The following is a 19527-nucleotide window of genomic DNA, read 5'->3' as shown; positions in this document are numbered from 1 at the left end:
AATGGGTTGTAATCTGATATGCCCATATGACACATTCAAACATGCCCCCTCACACAGCGCTGGCCCACTCAAGGTCATCTATACGGGGGAATAAAGTCAAGAAAGGTCTTTATTTAAAAAGTTATTACTGTAATGTGGACTATATTTTGAACTGGAAACAAAAGACGACACTTTACACTCTCTAAACCTGCATCCAGTCGAGGGATCAAGACGAGCAAAACTTTTGGCGTCTGCCTGTTAATGAGAGGTAGAACTGAAGGAGGGATCAAGATAAAGATGAGAAAAGAAGTTGAGTGGGCGGTTCTGGTAATGCAAAAGCACTAGAGCAATGAAATAATGATGAGCATGGCCAGAGACTAGCTTGAGTTACGTCCTGTGCAGTCTAAATGTATTGGCTTAGCTAGAAGAACGAAGGGAGAGAAGGAAGGAGGGAAGGAGGAGAGCTGCTGAAAGCTTCAACGGCAGATTTAGCTGAAGGACAGCGAGCAGTCACAGTAAGTGAAATGTGTGTTAGTGTTTAGACTCGGGGTGTTAGTTGGCTCTATGTTAGTGCCTACAGAGCAAGTTTGTTCTTTAAAATGTATGGGATAGAAGACACCAGACTGTACTTTTGTCAGGCTCATAATGTAATATAAATGATTTTGTTGCTCTATAATATAAATTATCAAATGTAAAAGCATCAAAACATTCTCTTTTGAAAGCAGGTGATAAGAAATCTCAATAAATATCTAATTTACAGACACAATCAAATGAAACAGTGCCACGAACATGTCCTCTATGAGGAACTTCACTATTCTGACTCTTCAAATTTGACCTAATTTCTTTTGTTTGAAATACTCTAATAGTTTAACTTTCCCTGAATTATCCAAATGCTTAAAAATGTGTTTCTGTGATGCACCGACTAGGACGCAGATGATGATACTCGCGCCCTGTCTGAGGTGACCACAAGTGGCAGTAGTGATGACGTCAGCGGTGGTTGGACCTACGAGTGGAGTCTGGTCCGCAGTCTGAGTCCTGAGTGGGAACTTAATATCTGTGACACTGACATACAACCCAGGTGACTGTATCCTGTAACCTGATTTTAGAAACCACTTTAGTTTTTTTTTTTACCAAGAACATTCTTGCCTATCAATGAATGAGCTGCTTAACATATCTTTCAAGGATCTAAATTAGTTTCATCTAAAATAAGCTTAGAGCTCCGTATTTTTAGATAAACAATGGATTAAATGACTGTATTTTGAAAGAGGTCGCTCAGAGTGACGACTAGAGCTGCAACGATTAATCGATCGAATTAATCGCCAACTATTTTGATAATCGAATAATTGGTTTTAGGATTTTTTTTAAGAAAAAAAATAGAAATTTTCTGATTGCAGCTTCTTAAATGTGAATATTTTCTGGTTTCTTTACTCCTCTATGACAGTAAACTGAATATTTTTGAGTCGTGGCCAAAACAAGACATTTGAGGACATCATCTTGGCCTTGGGAAAAAAAACACTGATTGACATTTTTCACAATTTTCTGACATTCTATAGACCAAACAACTAATTGATTAATCAAGAAAATAATCGTCAGATTAATCAACAATGAAAACAATCATTAGTTGCAGCCCTAGTGACGACTTATCACCCTCGACAGAGCATGTGACCATCTTTCTCTTGGTTTTATTTTATGGCCCACAACTTCACTGTTGTGGTTTGCTCTCAATGCTCTCATAGGGTTTTCAGCGGAAGAAAACTCTGATAAACCTACTGTATGTTACCTGCCCAGTCAGCACCAGATAGTTAGCAATAGCTGGTGAACATAATGGAGCATTTAGCAGCTAAAGAGCCAGATATTTCCCTCAGGAGTTGGTGGAAACCAAAAACACAGAGGTAAAAGGACAGAATATTGAACTCCCATTCATCAGGTGGCCAGAAAGACGACTCCAAATGAATGCTGATGCTGCTTCGTGTCTGCTGGCTGTGTAAATAAGCAACTGTTTGGCAACAATTCATCCTAAAAAATCATGCTCATATCATGTTGCAGTAGAATAATCAGCACAAAGCTTGTATTATATGCAAATTCACAATCCCCTAAACCCAGTAGCAGGAAGAACAATGTTTGAATGTTTCTCTTTTCAATACCCAGAAATCCTGTAAAGTGTCGTCTGCAAGCTGAACACATTACGCTCATTTCTACCAAAAGAGCTGGTTTGTGATGCTGTATATGAAAGGATTATAGAGGCACGATCTAATGTTTGTAACTCCAGCTCTCTTTTGATGGACTGCACACTCGCTGGCATTCACGTGACTGTTTGTGTTTCATTTGGGCAAACAGGGCAAATCTAATGGATCTCTGTTGTACTCTTTTCTGTTGCAGCCTTACTTTTGATTATTCAGATTGGCTGTATTTTTACAGAAAATGTTTCCTTGTGTTGCCATAAAATTTAAAACATATATATATATATTTTCATCATCGCATCCTGTTGTAAATTGAGATTTATTTTTGTGAAGATTTATTTTGTAGATTAACTTCTCTTTATTAATTTATCATGATGACAGAAGGAATGGTAACTCTATCATCGCAAAGTTTAAGATACCCTTATTTTTATCTTTAGATAGGAACTACATAACACTTGGCACACCTGCAGTGTTGCTGCAACACGTTCTCATCCCAACTTGTGACGTACTGTCGCTTTGTCACGTCCTTTGGTGTCAATTTAGGTTTAGGCAACAAAACCACTTATTTAGGTTTAGGATAAAAGTACATGGTTGGGCTTTAAACTACGTCACCACAGTCACTCCCGGCCCATTTTTTCGGAGCGTTTACTATTGGGGGTTTTGGTTTACATTGTATGAACCCACCCGCGGCATAACACAGCGGGCGGGTGGGCGGGTTGGGCGTGAGTGGAGGTGGATGGGTCCAACAAACACAAGGCTTTCATCCAGGAGGCCGCTGTTCGTATCCTGTGCGTCACGTTACAATCAGCGGTTCATTCACACTGTACAAACGCAGTAGCTTTAAGCCCAACCATTTGTTTTTCCTAAACCTAACTATAGTGGTTTTGATGCTGAAAAATAAAATGACACAAAGGGGCGTGACAAAGCGTCGGTACGTGACGAGTTGGGATGTATTTGACGCTCTGACAATGAGAACGGGCAGGTTATGTTAAGCTTGCGGAGTGATATGCAGCAAGTTAGAAGAGAGTGAAGTATTATGTTTGAGTCAGAAGTATTAAAGTAGGCCAAGTTGCACTAAAGAAGCTGATCCTGTGATTTTACTTTCACCTGCGAACAGAAAATATGTTGTAGTTAACAGCATTACACTATTATCTTTCAAACTCCTTATAGAATTTGTAGGCGACTTTATAGTAAACACAACTGACAACTCAGTGTTTTGCAACAGCTTCCTTGTCCATATATCTGTGATGACCTTGTGCTTCCCGCCTCCTCCAGCTCTCCAAATCAGTGGGACTGTCCAGAGAGGAGCAGATCCCTCAGCTCAGAGAGGCACTGTGTGGCCCAAAGAGATATGACCCGGTTGGATCCGTCCAAAGCCGACAGCACCTGGATGGATGAGAGGAGGGGCAGAGACAGGTCCCAACGGACATCAGGTACAGTCAGACATACTGCACCATTAAACATCTCATGCTCTCTTACGGGCTACATTGACCTCAGGCTTGTATGATTTTCAGAGTCCAGAGGAGACAGGGAACAAGAGAGCGGCTACTTCTCTCCAGACAGAAGAGGTGATGGTGAGCGGCCGACGGAGGAAGTCAACAAACGGTCGTATCGTTACTACGAGAGGGGGCATCCTCTTCCCAGCAACTATGTTCCTGAGCCCAAAGCCTGCGTCCCCTACAGGAACATCAGCCTTGGCGTGCCCTCCCAGAGGAGGAACAAGGAGACGTATATGCAGGAAATGTGGAGAAGTGAATCCCCAGAGAGGTACACGTACCACTCCAACTTCAGACGGGGAGCTGATTCACAGAATAACTCACCAACACGTCACAGCTCTGTGAGCCCAGATCGCTACAAGTTAACTGAACCTCCACGAAAAAGCTCCCTCTCTAGGAGTCAGGTTCGGTCTCATGGCTCGTCTCATGCCACCTCTCCGCTTCCATCACACGGTCTTTCTCGGCACACATCCGGCAGGTCCAGTCCATCCCGCAGGAGGGGGTCCATCGCCTCTCGGACCGTCTCGCCCTCCAGAGCCACCCCTTCTCACAGACGCACAGACTCTTCCCATTTACAGAACGGTGAATACGATGCTCAAAAGAGGTGCAGCCGAGACTCGAGGAGTACATCGCAAGCTTCAAACAAACACAGTTTGGACTCTGAGAAGCTGTACAGGAATCTGGAGTCCATCTCCCGCCGTGGCTCCTCAGCCATCCAGCAAAACTCATATGAGGGATCTCAAGCATCTCCTCGAACCAGAACAACCGTCAACAGCTCGGCCGACACTCGCACACGCAACAGCCGCGAAATATCACCGACCAGGAACGGCTACAGTACGCACAGCCACACCCCACAAAGGGAGCCGCACTCCAGAGACAGCAGACTGAGTCCTTCTCAAGGCTCCTGGCAGGGGTCCTCACACTCTGTACTCAGCCTCCCACCCTCTCGTGGTTCCTCCACATCAAGACGAGGCGCGGACTCTCAGATGCTTGGTGGTTCACTGTCACATGTTGCAATCACAGAAACTGACAAAGGCCATGATGAGGAGAATAAGCAGGTCAGTAGCGACAGAAGCAGAAGCAACATAAGGCGAGGCATGGAGGCCTTACTGATCTCTGAACCCAAGAAGGCTGCAGTAGAAGCGGAAGAGGTAGGTATATCAGAGAGCAGCCAACTAGCGGCGTGGCTCTATGGATGCTAATGTCGGTCTGTCTTTCACTCGGTCAGCCACTTTGGTCCAGACTGAAATATCTAAACAACTATTAGATGGATTGTCGTGAGGTTTTGTTCAGACATTCATGATCCCCAGAGGATGAAGCCTAGAGTCAAATGTTTCCACAAATATTGGCCCTTTTCACAACAGCCATAACATTAATTGTGGCCCTGGTATTGTGCATACTGGCTCACTGGAATGTGACAAACTAAATAGACAGGGACCATCATTAATTTGATCAATTACAGCTGTGTTTACCCTGTGATGCCATGCTGTGAAAGGGGCCTATTGGATGGATGGTCATGAATATTGATTCACACATTTGTGAGCACCTCAGGATAATAACTTTAGTGATCCTCTGACCTTTCATCTGACCTTTCATCTGGCACCATCATCAAGTCAAAATTTTAATTTGTTCAATATTTTGTTTATGACTGTTCACCTTCAAAATGAATGACATTCCCATCAGCCTTAGCTGTACTTTGTGTTTAGTGCTAATTAGCAAATGTTAGCATGCTAACACGCTAAAGTAAGTTGATGAACATAGTGAGCATTATGCCTGCCAAACACCAGCATATTAGCATTGTCATTGTGAACCATACAGTCTATGTTGTGAACATGTTAGCTTGCTAACGTTTGCATTTAGCTCAAAGCACCACTGTGCCTAAGTACAGCCCACATATGAAGAATAGACTGTATATAAAGATGGGCGACATGACAGCTCCCCAAAAGTGAAGCCAAAACATCTTGATCGCCCCCTGGTGGCTGGCTGCAGTATAGGTCATAAATCCCGCCTCCTCCATGTTAGCGGATGGGACGTGAGCCAAACTAAGAAGTCAAAACTACACGTCAAATATATTTTTCAGGTTGTTGTTATCAGGCTGATGTATGTTCAAGTGTTCATTTTTCTGATAAATTTGGTTTTAATGAGTTATTTGATGCTATAAAAGGGGGGTGAGACGTCATGATTGACAGCTGCTCTGAGTGAAGTAGTAGAGGAGATGTAACTTTAACTTTCCATAACCGTCACAAGTCTGCGTAATAAGACAATTTGATCATAATTATATATAGAGATATTATGGTTAGTTGTTGTGCCTAGCCAATCAGCTACCGTGGTGCTAACGTAGCAGCTAAGTGGCTCACGCTAACAAGTTGCGGCCCTGCCCTGCTCGTGATTGGACCGGGCAGGTGTGTGGACGCGATGACGATACCGCGGATGCAAAATCTCAAGATGTCAGCTCCAGTATCGGGACATTTTGCCTTCACTTTTGTACAGTGAGAGGATGTGGAGACGCGTTGTCCATCTATATATACAGTGTATGGTGCAGCCTCACAGAGCTGCTAGCATGATGTAGACTCTTGTTATGTTTCGTGTCAGAGACAACTCTTACTACCGCATAACATGTCAAATGTTGATCAATCTTTATGAATCTGAAGGTGGTGATGACCATAGACGACTACATTGTCCTGGCTAATATTCCAACTATCCAGCTGGAGTCGGAGGAAGAGTTGCCAGGGATGAGGAGGAGGAACCAGAGTCCCAGCCCGTGCAGGGAACAGAGGCTGAAGACTTACAGGTTGGTGGTTCCATATGGTGTTTGGATAGCCATAACAGATAGTCCCATGACCATGCATCGAGTCTGCATTCCTAGTACATGTGTTTCTTTAAACTGTTCCTTTGGAAGATTCGTAAAAAATAGTAGTGTAGCGAGTATAAAAAAGACTTTGAAGATATCTTTTCATCTGAGCATATGTAATTGCCTTAGTTATGGTCAAAGAAAAGAGGAGTGCTCTAGTAGCCTTTGCAGAGGAATGTGACAGTTCAGTAAGAAAAAAAAAAAAGGATATAAATTGTGCCTTTAGTGAATTTATGTGTCTGTCAGATAATTCTCTGCACTTTAATTTCATTTCTCTGAAGGTGCCAAGATGAAATAGACATCTGCAGTTCACGGCTCGAGTCAGACGAGAGGGGGAGAGGCCGAGAGAGAGGCAGAGACAGACGAGAGAAATGTCGGGACTCTGAGAACGGACAATCGTCTCGAAGACAGTCAGTTGCATCTCTTCATTCACAGGTACGAAGTAATAACCGCACACATGTTCACGATGAAATCTAAACGTTGAAACAACAGAGCTTGTAACCCCTGTGTGTTTATTCTACCAAAGAGTTCAGATAATCAAAGTGGGAAACACAGATCTTCAAAGGTGAAGGAGCGAGCTCCTCCTGAACGCCCGCAGACACAGGTGAGCACGGTCCCGTGACTTTTCTGCATCTGCATAAATCACACGAGTGTTTGAAGGAAAATGGGTCATTCATACATTCATTCTAAAGTAGATCCCTGATATTTATTTCAAGTCTTTTACCTCAGGCTCCTCTCTCACAGAAGCACCTTGCAGGGGGAAAAAAAGCCATTCGTTAGCACTCTATGTTTTAGGGCAGCATGTTCATATGATTTATCATTTATATATTAATAGTTTCTAGGATGGTTCAAGCCAATGCATCCTGCAGTGTCAGCGCTACAGTGTTATGCCTAAAACTGCTGAGTCAATGAAACATTCAAAATGTTATTTCAATGCTTTGAATCCCATACTAACCACAGAAACCATTTTCTACTTCAGAAAGCCTGACATGACATGACTAAGAGCTACATGTGATCTCACAAGTTTGTGACTTCCCCATTTCATCTCACATCATGCATTTTCTCTTTCTTTCTCTCCTCCTCACAATATATACACAATATGATGCATGCATGGTAAGTATGTTATTTTATGCTTTAATAGCACCTGTTTGCTCTCAAGTCAGTCTTATAATGTTCATCAGTTCCTCTTTCTCTTCCTCTTTCCCACCGTTTAACAATGACAATCACAGTTTACACCTCTTCCTTTTTTATGTTCCCATTCTGCACCATGTTTCCCATTTTTCGTGCTTTAAAGTTTTGCCTGCTGCCCCCTCTGTATGCGTGCTTCAGAATGATGTCGTTATCGCACCCAGACACATTCGTCTGTTCTGACAGTTTCCGTTTCCTCTATATTTCACAACCAAGCGTGAGACAGAAACAGCTGCAGAATGCTTTCAAAGAGCTTCATCGTAATGCTTTAATTACAGATATTGATACTGGAAGGGGTGGATGTCCAGACTGGATGAGCATGGCAAGGTAAATTTAACATTTTTAAGTTATTCTAATATTTTTTTGAATAAAAGTTATTGTCATTTTCTGTTCTAATTCCTGTTGTAACCACAATCTCATACACCAGACAGACGGCACAAACCTGACCCAGAAACTATCTATAAAGACGTCCACATACTATTTAATGTTGTCCATGTTTACTGTGTTTTTGCTCAGTGGAGGAAACACTGGTTTGTTCTGGGTGATACTTCGCTGAGGTACTACAGAGACTCGGAGGCTGAGGAGGTAGGAGCTGATATGTGACATTAAAGTAATTCCTGATTTGTAAGAACATTTATTTCATGTTAAGCTATAGCACTTCATTTCAACCATACAGGAAGTTGAAAGGGTTTTGTGTACATTTTGCCACCATAACATGACCAATATCATCGGTTTTCCTAAAATGATTCTATGATACCAATTAATCTGTCTTGTGGTGTTTGTTGTTTGGGTTAAAAACGTATTATTTGTGCTGCAGTCCGATGATCTGGACGGAGAGATCAACCTGACATCCTGTGTGAACGTGTCAGACTGTGATGTAGAGAAGAACTATGGACTCCAGCTACAAGTATGTATTTACTGAACTTGTGTTTTGCTCTTGTGTCATACAGTACACCATCAGACAGATGGACAGTCAGACACCCACCACATTAATCCCCAATTTCCACATCAATTACATGTTTGGCTGCTTCCTGTTTAACACGTGTGTGTGTGTGTGTGTGTGTGTGTGTGTGTGTGTGTGTGTGTGTGTGTGTGTGTGTGTGTGTGTGTGTGTGTGTGTATGTCTTTTGATCTCGTCCAGACAAAGAGAGCAGTGTTCACCCTCTCTGTTATGACCTCCAGAATACGACGGAACTGGGTGAAGTTACTAAAGCAGGCGATCCAGAACAACACGCAGTGAGTCTGACTTTATACTGGGAGACAGTGGTGGAGGAAGTATTCACATCACACTGTAAAAATACTCTGTTACAAGTAAAAGTCCTGCATTGAAAATGTTAAAAGGACCGATGTGTAGCAATCTATTGGCAGAAATGGAATTGAATATTAATAAGTATGTTTTCTTTAGTGTATAATCACCTGATAATAAGAATCGTTGTGTTTTCATTACCTTACAATGAGCCGTTCATATCTACATATCTCTCCACGGAGTACGCCATGTTGCATCGCCATGTTTCTACAGTAGCCCAGAACGGCTTGGGCCGGAGTCGATAACGTTACTCGCTCCCATCGCCGCTGCTCTCTCTCTCTCTTTCTTCACTACTCACTTCCCTTGTACACGTACACTCAACGCACTGGCTCTGCTCCAAATGCCCTCACTACTTTTACATTTGCATACATGCATTTTTGAGCTGGACACCGTAGCTCTTCTACACGCTTGGCACACAGAGCCATTTCAATTGGTTGCAGTCTCAACCTCACCGCTAGATACCGCCAGATCCTACACACTTCTCCTTTTAGTAAAATTGCATAGATGTTATTAGCGAAATCTACCTTAAGTATAGAAATTAAAAGTACTCAGTGCAGATAAAAATTATATTATTATATAATAAATTATAAGATTATTATTGCTGATGTCTTTAAAAATGTACTACTGTTGGGTAGTTAAATAACATTGTGTCATACTTAATTTGTAAAGCAACCAGTAATTAAAGCTGTCAGATAAATGTAGTGGATTAAAATTAACATTTTTCCCACTGTACAGTATCCATCTGTATTGTATTAGAGTAGAAGTATGAAGTGGCATGAAGAGTAAATACTCAATTAAAGTGCCTAAAATTTGCACTGAAGCACATTACTTTACTGGTAAATGTACTTAGATACAATCAACTCCTGCTGAGAGACTACTGTTTACTACAATCAGAAAGGTGCAAACACAGACATGCAAGAACAGTCACAAACATAGAACATAACACAGTGAATGGGGCAATTTGAAGCTAGTTTGCAAATATATAAATATAAGATCATGCCAATCACGCACAAAATAACGTAAAAATACCAAATATATTCATATAAAGATAAAATCAATTCAATATAAACAATACAAATGTAAAAGACACAAGAGTTAAAAGCAGTGACCAATCTATAGCTGACCAACATTGTCCAATACTACAAGGACACGCAATGTAAAAAAAAAATGCAAGTACATTCATTATTTTGAATTCTATTATTCTATACACAGACTAAACTTGCTATTTACTTTGGCTGTTCACTCTTAATGGCTTCTGGAATCAAATCAATGTAATATATGTATGAGAAAGAGCGAATTAAGCCAAAAAATCCTGAATTAAATTAAGATTGTTGAGGTACAAAGTTCATTCTTGATCTGCGAAACAGACTAAATAATCTCACTTAATTTAAGGTCCTTTTAGTAGTTATTCCGGAGCCTTCAATCAAAAGTAGAATACTTTTATAAAACTTCTACTTTGGCTGACAATGCTTACCGAATCATAATATATATCATAATATATGTGTACAAATTACAATTCAGGACATCCTTCATGGTGAATACTTGATGTTTATCATGTTATTCCAGCAAAATCTGATAAAATTCTCCATCTGGTTTTAAAAAACAGGCGTCTTATTGACCTGAAAATTCCTGAACACTGTGAGGAAATGCAGACAATGTGATTGGGTGGTCCGTCTGTAGCGAGCCCCCTCTATCATCTTTCTTCTGATGTGTAACACTATCCCCCTGTCTTTCCCTCACGCTGACCTCAGCCAATCACACACCGGCAGCGAGAAAGAGAACCCCCTCTCCCGGAGACCGTCGTCATGCCAACCACCTGCTCGGTTCACCTGCAAGGACTCCGGCTATGAACCGACCGCTTCCAACTCCAACGCCGCAGCTGCAAACTCCCATCAGGCCGACCACCGCCACCACCAAACTGTAGACCTGGACTTATCTCCGTCCAGTCAGAGAGAAGAAGGGGAGGGCTGGGACCGCGAGCAAGCCAAGCGATTGGAGGAGAGGAACAAGTGGTTTGAGGAGGGGGTCCCTCTCGGTGAGATGGGCAGCAGGTGGGACTCAATGGAGCTGAAAAGGGGGAGTGTACCTGTGCCTGTTATTGAAACCTTGGACTCAGAGGTCAACAGGAAGTGGGTAGAATTTGAGACGCTGTCATTTAGGGACATGAGCGCACAGTCTCTCATTGGAGCCCAGGCTTATCAGTCAAGCCCCCCGCAGGCATCACAGTCTCCCGTTAGCTCCAAGGCGTATCAATCGAGCCCCGAAGAGGCTGAACACCCTGTCACCGGTTCACAAACTGATATATCGAGCTCAAAGGGGGCTCTTCCATCCATAAATGGAGCTCAAACCATTCAAACAAATAAAGCGGAAGCACTCCAAAAGGAGGTAAGAAAGAACTTACAGTCATTCCATTAAAAATGTTTGATGAGCAGAAACACTAGCAACACCTTTAAAGTGTTTTCAATGCAAGGAAATGGTGTACATTTCAATCTTTTCCCTATCCATTACACTCTCTATAAATCCATCTATCAGGCCCTCTCTCTTCGAAAGCAAGTGGAGAGCATTAAGAAGGAGCGTGCAGCCATGGGGATCGAGGTGGACAGCCCGTGTGGCCCCGGGGCCCCCTGCAGGGCCAGACTAGAAGCCATGGAAGTAGCCCATCGGAAAGCACTGCAGGAGCTGCAGGAGAAACACGCCAGGGAGATCGGGGAGCTGGAGGAGCAGAGAGACAGGATGCTGCAGGAGGAGAGCCAGGCAACTGCTAAAGGTAAAGCATGAAGTATAACAGTATCCTGGAGGCAGTTTGTATTTCTTCCTTGTTATGCGTCTTTAGTTAAATAAATCTTGCAACCAGCGCCTCTCTGTATTCTTAATGATTTTTTTAGAACTGTATGTCTTTTAAGATCATGTTTGTTTATGCTATGTCTTGATGCCTGTTCTCAATTAACTGTCTTGCGTTGTTTTTAATGCCGTGTGGTGAAGACAAATTAAAGGTCCCATATTGTGAAAAGTTAGATTTTCATGTTTTTTTTTATTATAAAGCAGATTTAAGTGTTATATAAATACTGTGAAAGTATCGAAACGCTCAATCCATGGAGAAATACAAACAGACCGTTTTCAGAAATTGTGCCGTTGAAACAAGCTCAGGATTTTTATAATTTTGTGATGTCACAAATATACAATATTATATAGTTTAAAACGTAAACATTCTAAATGTGTACCAGTTTAATGGTGCCTTCAGATGGGGTCGTGTTTACCGTGTTTACGAGATGAGTCCATATGAACGCCCCCCTCATGTTGTATTCACAACCTTGGAAAGTGGAAAGTTTCTGAAAGCTCAGAGTTCACGACTCGTGACGTGTTTGTTGACGTTGTGAGAAATAGCAGAGCCTATGGACGTAAATTTTTTGGTGAGTAATAAGTAAATATATTGTAATTTTAGACTTATATTGTTTTTCTTGGTCATTTTATAATATGTCTGAGGAAAATGTTGATATTCCCAACGACCTCCTCGTCAGATTTTTTTGTATGTCCGAAACCTTAGTATGAAACCAATAGTATGCAAATTGCATCCTATCTCCAGTGAAATATTACAGTATGCAACGCTGGACACTACGGTGGCATAAATATCTCACAATGCAATGCGGTAGTGACGACAACGTTCAACAGATGTGGACGGACAGCTCTGTAACGTCAATAACACTTTATAGTATAAGATTTTACTTTGCTAAGCGTGATATATATTTTGAATTAATTCTGACAAACCGTCGTTTTGGTCACATGAGGTTGGTACAGGTTACCATGGTTACACGTCACCAACTGGCAAGGAGGCTCTCAGGAAGTGACGACGTACATTACTGCTCAGTGCGTCCGAAAAGATACATACTACTGTTTATTCACACAAAAGTATGTTGAACGATAGTGCACATATTGAGTATATAGTGCATAATATGCGATTTCGGACGAAGTCAATGACAGGAAGTAAACATGGACCCAAGTTGTTGCTGAGCAGCGCAATTCCTTTGCAATTTCATTGAAATGAGCTAAAACAGACCGTTTCAGACAGAAAGTGAATACAGGCATATTCAGGCAGACAGTTTGAGGAAAATTAAGAGGTTTTTTTACACTTAAGCATGTTAACATGTTCTAGTAGAAACACAAAATACAAGTTATGAACCTGAAAATGAGCATGATATGGGACCTTTAAATAAAAAATTAACTACTTGTTCATCAAAGCTGTGGAGGCGCTGAGAGCAGCTCACAGGGAGGAGCTGGAGAGAGAGGTGGAGAAGGCCAGGAGGTTGGCTGGAGGAGCTGCACACGTGGATGCTTCACACAGAGGCCACATGTAAGTTTATTACAGTTGTCATATTGAAAGTGTTCTCCATCTCACTGGCTCTCGCTGCAGGCTTAAGATGTTCTACAGTTGACCGTGACCCCTCTCCCCCATCCCCTTGCATTATAATTTACACCATATCTCGTGTGTTTGTGCGTGTCAGGCCACAGGCGGACGTCTTGCACAGTGAGTTAGATGTGCTGTCAGAGCGCTACTCTCAGAAGTGCCTGGAGCTGAGCCGCACCGAGCAGAGCAGCCTGGGCCGAGAGACGGAGCTCAGTCACAAGGAGAGAGAGCTGGAGCAGCTCAGAAGAGAGAACCAGGTTTAGACACACGCCTGATTTGATTCTGTTTTAATACAGCATCATACCACCTTTTTAATTGTTTAAAATAATGAAAATTCTGTTTCTCCTTGTTCTTATAGGGTTAAACTAATAAGGAAACTTTCATAAGCATACTAGTTCACATTATTTCTCCATGACGTAACTTGAGCTAAAAATCTCTTTTCAGGAGCTTAAGGCCAAACTGGCGGAAGAGATGAGCCGCATGCGTTATTTCATCACAGGGCAGAGGTCGGACACGGCGTCTCTTGGCAACGCTGAGCGCACTGCGTCAGAAGTAGAGGTATTGATAGCAATAAGTTGTGACTAAATTAGATTCTACGTATACTCATGTGAAAGTAGGTAATACTAAAACATCTTAACTTATCGCTGCATCCCAACCCAGTTTCATTTATTGCACCTGAAGTATTAATTTGGGCTTGAAGGACAAAACATGTTGACATTACTGTCATCATGGGGGAAGCAGAAAGCGACATTTGACGAATGTGCTGTGGGATTTTCAACCCACTTTAATAAAAACAAATTGATCATAGCATTTTTACTGTTTTGTCTTGCGTACACAGTAATGGCTCCCCATAGCAACATTGTCACCTGCTGGGTTTTTTGGTGGCCTCATTTGTGTTGAGCATCTGTGGTTGGTCACATCATAGTGCAGCACATACTGCCATCTACTGCCTGAATACCAGCATGGCTTCAGTGGTGAAGGATGTATTTAGATCTTTTACTTACACCAGGGTAATAAAACTCCATTACAAGTAAAAGTCCTGCATTCAAAGTATTATCTGCAAAATGTAAGTTTTTGTTATGCAGAGAAATGGTGCCTGTAATTGTTATATTTTTTATTATTGGATTATTGTTACTGATGCATTAATGTGCAAGTAGCATTTTACTCTTTTGGGTGGTCGCTTGTAACTGCATTGTATGATGTTGAGTAGTTTAATCTATAACAATGCATCATATTTTATAAGATGATCATATGTCTTGTATGTCAAATCATAATCAGCAAAGTAGCTAAACAGTAATGGTCAAATAAATGTAGTAAAGTAAAAAACACCAATGTTCCCTCTGAAATGTACTGGAGTAAAGTATGAAGTAACATGAAAAGGAAGCACTCAAGCAAAGTACAAGTACCTCAAAATGGTACTTACAGTGCTTGAGTAATTGTACTTAAGTTACTAGGGCTGTAATTAACGATATTTTCATTGATTGATCGATTAGTTGTTTGGTCTACAATGTCATAAAATGGTGAAAAAATGTGGATCAGTGTTTCCCAAAGCCCAAGATGATGTCCTCAAATGTCTTGTTTTGTCCACAACTCAAAGATATTCAGTTTCCTCTTATAGAGGAGTAAAGAAACCAGAAAATATTCATATTTAAGAAGCTGGAATCAGAGAATTTTGACTTTTCTTTAAAAAAATACTCAAACTAACCAATTATCAAAATAGTTCCCAATTGAACTAATCAATTAAACGTCACAGCTCTATTAGTTACTCTCCACCACTGTCCCATGTACATTGTGACTTTCCTTACATATATGAAAATGTTAAATCTTTTTAAAAATGGTAGTAGTCAGATGTCACATTTTGTTTTTCAGACATTACTAAGAGCAAAAGACAACGAGGTGCAATATCTTAAAAAAGAAATCAGCTGTCTGCAGAATGAAGTGCAGTCTCTTACAAAGGTATGTTTCATGATCTGACTTCTCAAAATTAATACAATCTTACATGTTGAACATTTACAACGTTGATGTAAACTGTCCCCCCTGCTTGACTTTGATGCCTCTTCCATATTTGTTTCTCTAGGAGAAAGAAGCAGCTTATGAGCGTTATAAGGAGGCCTACGTAGAGCTGAGTGACATGAGGGGTCGTAGCCAGTTGGAGACGAGCTCCCTCAACGAACACCTGAGACTGGCCGACGCTGCACTTCAGGAAGGGGCGAGACAGACCTGACCAATGAGGACAACTGCTAAAAACCTACCTTGAAGAACAATGACAGCAAACAACAACAAAATCATGACATCACAATAACAACATGTGCTGTTATTATGACTGGATATGACTTAGAAGAGTCAGAATATGAATTATGGCAACTATTGTATACTTGGAAACCACTGTGCGAAGATTAAACAATAACAAGTGTTTATCCATGTGTAATCGACTCCCTTTATTGAGTTGACAGACAAACATGCAAACAAGAGTGAAGGCATAACTAGAAGTTTTGATAGCCTCACATGATATGAGATTTCAAAATAAATGAATTCAGCGAAAACAACCTAAATAGCAGACGAGAGAGGGAGGAGATGGGTGGATGTGTTTGGATGTCAAAGTGCCCCATCTTCCCCTTCTTCCTTGAGCCAGCTGGTGTGCTTTCACTCAATATTGCAAAGCACCCTGTGGATGGGAATTAAAAAAAAAAAAATGTAATCAGCTTTATACTGTTTCTACTTATTGTCATCACTGCAACTTCACCCTTACACACCCTTTACACGTGGACACGATTGTGCATAAAAAGGTCCAAGCAACAGTGTTGAAAGGGTTAAATAAGGTGCGGCTAATGTACACTTTGACTTTACCATTTATTTTCTGGAGTTGGCTCAGTCGTCGTCGTCGTCGTCTTCAGGGACAAAGATGTCGTGCTCCTCCAAGAGAGCGGCAAAGTTCTTGCTGATCAGAGTTCCCACATACAGGAAAGGCACCACCACTATTGTCATGCGGATAAGACCAAATGGTGTCTGGAAAACGTAAAGAGGAATAGTCAAGTGACATGAAAATTAGTTTAATTAAGGTGTGACACATGAGCTATTCAGATTATATTATATTCACAATATTAATCCCCACCTCAGTTTGCTCTAGGATATTTTGGTCCAGATTTGTGATTTTGGACAACTGTTTCTCCGTAAGACAAATACTAAAAATCTAATCTCCAGAGTTACTATAGCAGAGAAAAGATGCCTTGCTCACTGGGTTGGTGGATATTGACAAAAATTCCAGTGGATTGCCGGGCAGCCGGATCCAGTAGTTTCCCTAGTTGCTCTTTCTGAGGTTTCTTCCATTTTTCCCCATTAAAGAGGTTTTTGGGGGTCAGTTTTTCCTTATCCGAATCATGAGTCAAAGTACAGAGGGTGTCGTATGCTGTACAGATTGTAAAGCAACTTGAGGCCGATTTGTGATATTGGGCTGTATAAATAAAATTGACTTGAACACACCTTGAAGAAGGCTGTCTGTGCCGCTACGCGTGGGTTGTTACCCAATCTGAACATGTACCGGCATTGTTTTTAGCATTTCATCATAACATAGCAATTTGAATAAATGCTTTTCATTTTTTGCCAGAAGAGTGCCTTGGACTCCCCCTTTTTTGAACCTTTGTGTACCAAAGAGCACCTTCATCACACTGATTTGAACCTCCGAGCACTCTGGACGTTTTCCCTTTTTTGACTTGACATCGGGTGTACTAAAGCCAAAATTTGTCATAAGGCTGGGCAAAACATCTTACAAAAGTAGTGTGCTGCATTTATATACATTTTCAAGTTCAAAACAGTATTTCAAAGTATTTTTATTGGAAAAACTTTGAATTAAAGCACAATATCGCTTTATGATTGTTCCTGATTTATTACCTAATTACTAACTTGAAGAGGCCCTGTTTTGAAGAGGGGCCCTGTGTTAAAATCATTCATTGTCCCAGTGCATATTCCTACATTAATGCACTTAATCAAACAAACCACAGCAAATCGTGGACCAGCTTGTATTCTAGCAGAGAAAGATAGAAAACCTTGCAGAGAGGATGGGAGGAATATGAGGTAAATGGGGGGCCATCAACTCATTTTTGTCCTCGGGCCCATTTAACCCTTATCCAGCCATGAACTGAGCATTTCTTATGTTGTTTTGGACAACATATTTCTTTCAATCTGGCCCTTTATCATGGCCTTGAGGTGGATTTTTCCTGTTTTGTTCCAATTGCATTGAATATCTGAGAAAGGTCAAATAAGTCAACTTGATCAACACATCATAACATTCAGATGTTAGGGAGACTTGGAGCTAATGTTGACTGTGTAAATGTTATGTGTAATGGACATCATTACAGCTTCAAAAACATACTGTATAACATTATCCTCGACCTTTCTTACCTTGACAACAACAGACACCAAGATATGTAGTGTTTAGCTAGCTCAAACTAAACAATTCATCAGAGTTTCATGTTCTAAATACAGTTTCTAACATAAAATGTCCACTTGAATCCACTGAACTGATCAAATAAGAGGTTTTACTTCCTGAAAGTGCACCTACATTGGTGTAAACATGCGTTTGATTGGCTGACTGGACTAACCCCAGCGAGTCTTCTGTCTTTCTATTGGCTACAGCTGCTGTCAATCCAGCATTAAGTCCCGCCCACGCTGTCACTCATATTTCGTGTCAGTTTTCTACTCGGTAACCGAAGGCAGAGTAAAAACTCACTTTATCCGGTCTCGGTAGGATTGCCCCCGACGCCGTTGATACTAAGGTCCTGCTTTGAGTCGTCCTGGATATGTTGGATGTTTTAGAGCCCGTGTTTCGGCTCATTTTCGCCGCATTTTGGGTGAAAAGTCGCAGCGGGAGCCGCAGTATACTCGCCATTTTTCTCTCCAGTAATGTGATAGAGGGAGGGGGGGGAAGGCTGGCGTTGCTATGGGCGGGACCGGGACGCCTTATATGGGCACGACGTGACGTATGATCAACAGAAATAAATAATTGTGGTGCATCAATTGAATTAATTAGTTATATAGTAAAAATTAAAATATGTGTCTGTTTCGTGTAACTATTACATCTGTGGACGTTATGACCTCATTTAAATTCAAGTAGCCATACACAGGTGACTTCACCAACTGCTATGTCATTTAAATAACGTTTTCACACAAAGTTTATGAGGAAATATGGAAATCATTTAATGATTTCATAAAAAGTAGTGATATTGGTGAGCTTCTACAGGAGGAATAATTAAGATAGGATACGTAAAAATTCACAATAGTGGTAGACCCTCAGAAGGGAATGGACTCTTGTTTTTTTGAAAATCTTTTTATTTTATTTATTATTTATTTTCTGTTTATGTGTATCTTTATTTTGTTAGAGGTGCCATTTAACTGTATGATTGATACTGTGAAGCTGTATATTGATTTTGGCCCTGGAAGAAAGGGAAAAGTTAAGAGAGAACGGGTGGGTTTGTTGGGTATGTTATGTTTGTTAAAGTCAATCCTGTATTGAATATATTGCATAATATTGCTGATGTTTGTATAACAAAAAAAACAATAAAGACATTGTTAAATTAAACAAGTTTTCACACAAAAAAAAATTAAAAAGTACTATTTATTAACAACAAAGAAGTACAACATCAACAACAAAAAACATAGTGAAAACAATGCAATTTTGTATCAGGGAAGTAAATTATCCATTAATCAAATTAAAACAACTTCAAAGGTTTCTTTTTTTGTTGTTGTTTTTCTTTCTTTCAAATCTTTTTTATTGTTTTTTGTTTTTTGAAGACATAGATAGATAGATAGATAGATAGATAGATAGATAGATAGATAGATAGATAGATAGATAGATAGATAGATAGATAGATAGATAGTAACTTTATTAATCCCGAGGGAAATTCAAGTTGCCAGCATCACAGTTCCATAGTGCAAAAACATGTTAGTAAAAAGGCAATAAAAAAGTTAGTAGTGCAAAGTACTAAGTACAAAAAAATATACCAGATATAAAAATACAATATACACAAAACAAGGCACTGTTAAATATCATAACAGTAAGAAAAACAACTTTAGGTTGAGCATGGGCAACAACATGTATCAAAACTAACATTAAAAGTAAATAGAAATAA

The 19527-nt window shown here is 40.7% G+C and overlaps 2 protein-coding genes across 2 annotated transcripts; one reads left to right on the top strand and one right to left on the bottom strand.

Annotated features, from left to right (window-relative positions):
* Nucleotides 1-384: 384 nt before the first annotated feature.
* LOC141764784 (uncharacterized) lies at nt 385-15817 on the top strand. Its single transcript, XM_074630325.1, has 18 exons — nt 385-494; nt 906-1057; nt 3435-3592; nt 3674-4806; nt 6307-6446; nt 6788-6941; nt 7033-7110; nt 7989-8021; nt 8211-8279; nt 8512-8601; nt 8836-8930; nt 10752-11385; nt 11533-11767; nt 13237-13348; nt 13500-13659; nt 13847-13960; nt 15272-15358; nt 15480-15817. The coding sequence occupies exons 3-18, from the start codon at nt 3511-3513 to the stop codon at nt 15624-15626; spliced, it is 3363 nt and encodes a 1120-aa protein (XP_074486426.1). The 5' UTR covers nt 385-494; nt 906-1057; nt 3435-3510; the 3' UTR covers nt 15627-15817.
* Nucleotides 15816-18315, bottom strand: smdt1b (single-pass membrane protein with aspartate-rich tail 1b). The gene is made up of 3 exons (XM_074630332.1): nt 18129-18315; nt 16250-16408; nt 15816-16067 (listed from the first exon to the last, which is right to left on the bottom strand). The coding sequence occupies exons 1-2, from the start codon at nt 18285-18287 to the stop codon at nt 16271-16273; spliced, it is 297 nt and encodes a 98-aa protein (XP_074486433.1). The 5' UTR covers nt 18288-18315; the 3' UTR covers nt 15816-16067; nt 16250-16270.
* Between the last annotated feature and the right edge of the window lie 1212 nt (nt 18316-19527).

The sequence above is a fragment of the Sebastes fasciatus genome, chromosome 3 (genome assembly GCF_043250625.1).
Source record: "Sebastes fasciatus isolate fSebFas1 chromosome 3, fSebFas1.pri, whole genome shotgun sequence".
NCBI classification, from domain to species: domain Eukaryota; kingdom Metazoa; phylum Chordata; class Actinopteri; order Perciformes; family Sebastidae; genus Sebastes; species Sebastes fasciatus.
This window is presented reverse-complemented; position numbering and strand designations above follow the sequence as displayed.